Here is a 4,270-nt window from a genome sequence, read left to right as displayed (position 1 = left end):
ATTTGTAATAAAATAAAATTTAGTTTCTTTTTTGTGAAAAAACTTTAATTAATTAGAAGTATGTAACAACATTTAATAAATATAATTTCTTATATAATATATCTTGAAATTAAAAAAAAAAAGGTCCTAAAAAGTAGAGAGGAAAAACAATGAAATTAAGATTGAGATTTAAAATATTGAGATTTAAAAACGTTAAAAAGCAAAAAATAACCTGTGGCCTGACGACTTTCATAATATGATGTAAGTGTGACAATTCATGAAAGGTGGCAGTTTGGACCTAAATTCAGGTGAATCACGTAAGTAAATCCCAACGTTTTCTTCAATTACAAGTTACTTCTTTTTTGGACTTACTTATTTTTACCTGACCATATTCAATTATTCATTTGCTGTAAAACAGTAATTTAATTTAACAAACAAACAAAAATACAATATTTGATATATTATATTATCAAAATGTTCAATCTAAAAGTAGCTGAAAAAACATCACCAAAATCCTAATAGGAAATGCTCAAACTATATATATAATATAGTAATTAATTAAAAGTCCTTCCTAGTTGAGATTTTCCACCTTCAAATCTGCATTCCAAGAAAGAAAGAAAAAGAATTCATTATTAATATAATCATTAATTTAAGAAAAAGCCAATCAATAATCATTCAAGTAAACAAAAGTTTCACTGTTCACATATAAGAGACAAAAAAGTCATAATGCCATGAAAAGTATTCATTCCCTCTTAATACCCCTAATTAGGAGAAATTTTATATTACCACTCCAATAATACATTTAACCAATTACAATAGTAATAGATTCTACTTTATAAAAAAATGATTGGTATAAAGAAAAATTTGTGTTAATTTATTTGTTAGATGTATTAATTTTGGAGTATTTCAATTTTTCTTACTATCTAATATGGTTGTCAAAATCGGTGAATGGAATTAAAGATTCAACCGGGATTTAACTATGAACAATATATAAAGTCCAACAAATAATATGAAAAATTATTTTTCATTTGTGCTTCTAACCTAATAAAACATCTAAAATATTAACAAAAGTTATACAAGTAACAATAATATTCTTGATACCAATTTATAATATGTGAGATATCAAATTTTAACCTAATAAATCAAAATACAAATATAATAAGTTTATAATATACAATATATTTATACCATATTTAATAGTATAATTATTAATAGTAATGTTCTATAACATTAATTTATAAATTTTTTTGAAAAAGAAAAAAAAATTCTAATCCAAGCTTAAATTCAAACCCGCTTCAACCCATAAACTCAGTTACCAGTTAAGGGTTAATGAGCCACACAAGTCAAAGGATTTTTTGAGGCTATAGATAATATAAGATTTTATGCTTTTCCAGGCCGGTTTATCTACCGAGTCAGATTCAACTAGGTTGAACCAATTAGACCTAGCCAGGGTTTAGATTCAACTTCATGAATTGGAGGAGAAATACGATAAATTTATGAGTTTTACACCATTTTCTAATCAAATAATACGAATTAAGAGTCAAAATGATAACTAAAGTATACCCACATGATCAATTTAGACCAAACTAAATTTTAGGTATCAACCTAGTTTTCAAACTTTAGGGATTACAAATTGATTCAATTAGTATACATTTTATTTTTCATTGATTGAATCGATTGAATATGAAATAATGTAAAACTTCCCGATTCGAAAAATAAAAAAAATTAGGAGAGAAAAAAGGACTAACATGTTCAGTGATGGAAAGTGGTACTAAATAGTAAGAAGCTCCATGCTGTAGAGAATGAAGCGTGATACCCCATTCATTAGTGAATACTGGATGTCCTGATGAATGAATCAACATATTTTCATCTCCAAATGCTTCTCTCACATTGAACGGTCCAACTCCTATTTCAAATGCTACATCATTGATGAACACCATTGATCTTCCATTGCCTGTTTCTCCCTCCCCTACACCTGCATCCACACAATCATTTCTCTCAGACTACCATACCATACCATGTCTATTTCAATCAACAACAAAAGACTAAACCAACCAACCCATGCACACGTCCATCCATCTATATCTATCTTACACTAGCTAGATTTTCACAAACAGTTCACTTCTTAAATTACTATTCTGTCCCTCATTCAACCATAAATGGCTTTTTTACTTACTTTTACATGTAAATCAATCACATCTTATGATTCATCAAAAGTATATTCTTCTCAATACCTATTTTCACACGCTTTCAATTAGGGCATACAAAATACGACTACTACTCTCACTCAATCACGTTTAATTTCGAGATCTCTTGTTACGGAAAATTACCTTGAGTAGTGATACCGTTTGTGTGATCAGTAAAAGAGAGAGGGAAAGGAGGAGCAAGGCCTAAGGTGTGAGAATTTGGAGTTGTGAATGAATAATCAAGCATTGGTTGCATCTTCATGTTCTTATGATGATCATCTTTCTTTGAAGTGTGATGATCAGAATTATTCACAATCTCACTTAGTAAAAGATTAGTACAAGGTCCAACTGAATGATCTTGAACTTGAACAACATTTGATAGATCAGAGAAGCAAAACCCTTGTGTAAAAGACCCCGTTCCGGTCCCGGGGACAGCTCCGGTTGCAGTGTGTTGAGTAGGGAAGAAAAAGGGTTCATGGGTGAACTCGTTATGGGGTTGAAAGTAGGTGTTCTGGTTCACAGAAGCAGTTGGTGAATTTGATAAATCGAGGACAGTCTGAGAGTTCAAAGAGAGTGTTCTTTTTGAGGAATTAGGAGGTGATTTCTCTGAGGATGATGATGAAGAAGATGGAGCTTGAAGATTGGGGGAGTTTTGTTGTTGTTTTGATGAGTTTTGAAGGAGTCTGAGCTTGTGTTTGCTTCTTGATTTCCTGTTTTGAAACCAGTAGAAAACATTTGCATCCCCAACTTGGCCATACTCTTGTAATTGAGCTCTGATCTTTCTTATCTCATCTCTTGGCGGATTCACCATTCCTGAATTGAATATTGCCTCCAGTATCCGAATCTGCTCAGGCTTTGGGTTCCATCTTGGCTTTGGCTCCGGACTTCTCTCTTCACATCCAGCCACTGTTTCACCCAAAAAAAAACAAATCTTTACTTCAAATTAACCAAAACCCAACATAGTTAAAACAGCAATTAAATTGATAGCTTAGTTACCAGAAGTGTAAGGGGATCTGTTGCAACCACTAGAGAGAAGAGAAGAAGAGTTGATTTCATGCTGCCATTGATGATGGTGATGGTGAGAATTAGTGTTGCAAGGTTTGGACTTAAACATGCTAGGCCAGTGTCTGTTTGATGAAGCCATGATCAGTCAGTCAATCAAAAAGAGAGAGAAGAAAGAAGATTAAGAACAAAAACCCTTTTTGTTATGGTAGTGAAAACAAAACATCCCCCCTTCCTTCTTATATAGCCCTCTTCACCTACCAATTAATAAAAGCAAGTCCCTTTCTCCCAAAAATAATTAAATAAAGAAAACCCACAACAGGAATCCCCTGTGAACAGATAAACAAGAAAGGAAAAATGAAAAAAAAAAGTACTAGACACCCATCCCTTGCAACAGTTTATAGCATTAAAACTGCAAATACTTAAACTCTACTCATACTCAAGGTACATCTATCTATCTCTCCCTCCCATAGAATAGAATAGAATCTTGAATTGAGAAAGAGAAAAGGGTAATTGTGATATTATATTCTTGTTCTTGAATTAGGGTTTTGCAGGGAGGGGGGGCATTAATGAGGTTGGGAGGAGGTGAAGAAAAGAGAGATTAATATTCTAATGAAAAGGGGGTTGGTTGCAGGAATAAATAGGAAAGGAAAGTTTGGATTTTTATTTAGTTTGTTGGGTGTTTGGAAGTCAAGAAAAGAAGAAGATGTAGGGTTTGATTGGAAAGCGGTGAGGGTACAGTAATTACTTCTTCTTCTTCTTTCTTGGATTGACTCGAGGGCTATTACTACCTTTTGTCAAACTAATTTACTGCTCCTAAATTGGATCGGTTAATTTTGAAATTACTATCAATTTTAATTGGTTCTTTTGATCATGTTTCTTCACGCCGAGTATTAATACCCAAATTAAGGCACTTTGAAATGTTTCACTCACCCAATACAATCTTCCAATGCTCCTCTAAATATAGACAAATCGGGTAATTTAACAGCAAAGAGTAAATATATGATAGGTTCATGTATTGACAATCACTTAATTATAAGGATAATGTATTAATATGGTCACAATTTCATGCTCATAAAATGGTTAAAATCTTATCATTTTGT

The 4,270-nt window shown here is 32.1% G+C and overlaps 1 protein-coding gene across 1 annotated transcript; it reads right to left on the bottom strand.

The window, feature by feature from the left end:
* Positions 1 to 346: 346 nt before the first annotated feature.
* LOC136233117 (WUSCHEL-related homeobox 9-like) lies at positions 347 to 3,762 on the bottom strand. Its single transcript, XM_066022688.1, has 4 exons — positions 3,162 to 3,762; positions 2,310 to 3,071; positions 1,728 to 1,954; positions 347 to 576 (listed from the first exon to the last, which is right to left on the bottom strand). The coding sequence occupies exons 1-4, from the start codon at positions 3,307 to 3,309 to the stop codon at positions 571 to 573; spliced, it is 1,143 nt and encodes a 380-aa protein (XP_065878760.1). The 5' UTR covers positions 3,310 to 3,762; the 3' UTR covers positions 347 to 570.
* Between the last annotated feature and the right edge of the window lie 508 nt (positions 3,763 to 4,270).

This window comes from Euphorbia lathyris, chromosome 6, assembly GCF_963576675.1.
Source record: "Euphorbia lathyris chromosome 6, ddEupLath1.1, whole genome shotgun sequence".
NCBI classification, from domain to species: Eukaryota; Viridiplantae; Streptophyta; class Magnoliopsida; order Malpighiales; family Euphorbiaceae; genus Euphorbia; species Euphorbia lathyris.
This window is presented reverse-complemented; position numbering and strand designations above follow the sequence as displayed.

What these genes read in the sequence shown, in the direction of transcription:
- LOC136233117 (XM_066022688.1), bottom strand. Translation starts at nt 3,309, where the DNA reads ATGGCTTCATCAAACAGACACTGGCCTAGCATGTTTAAGTCCAAACCT. An exon ending in CAGATCCCCTTACACTTCTG is followed by an intron (nt 3,072 to 3,161) that starts GTAACTAAGCTA and finishes TGGGTGAAACAG; the next exon opens with TGGCTGGATGTGAAGAGAGA. An exon ending in AAACGGTATCACTACTCAAG is followed by an intron (nt 1,955 to 2,309) that starts GTAATTTTCCGT and finishes GTGTGGATGCAG; the next exon opens with GTGTAGGGGAGGGAGAAACA.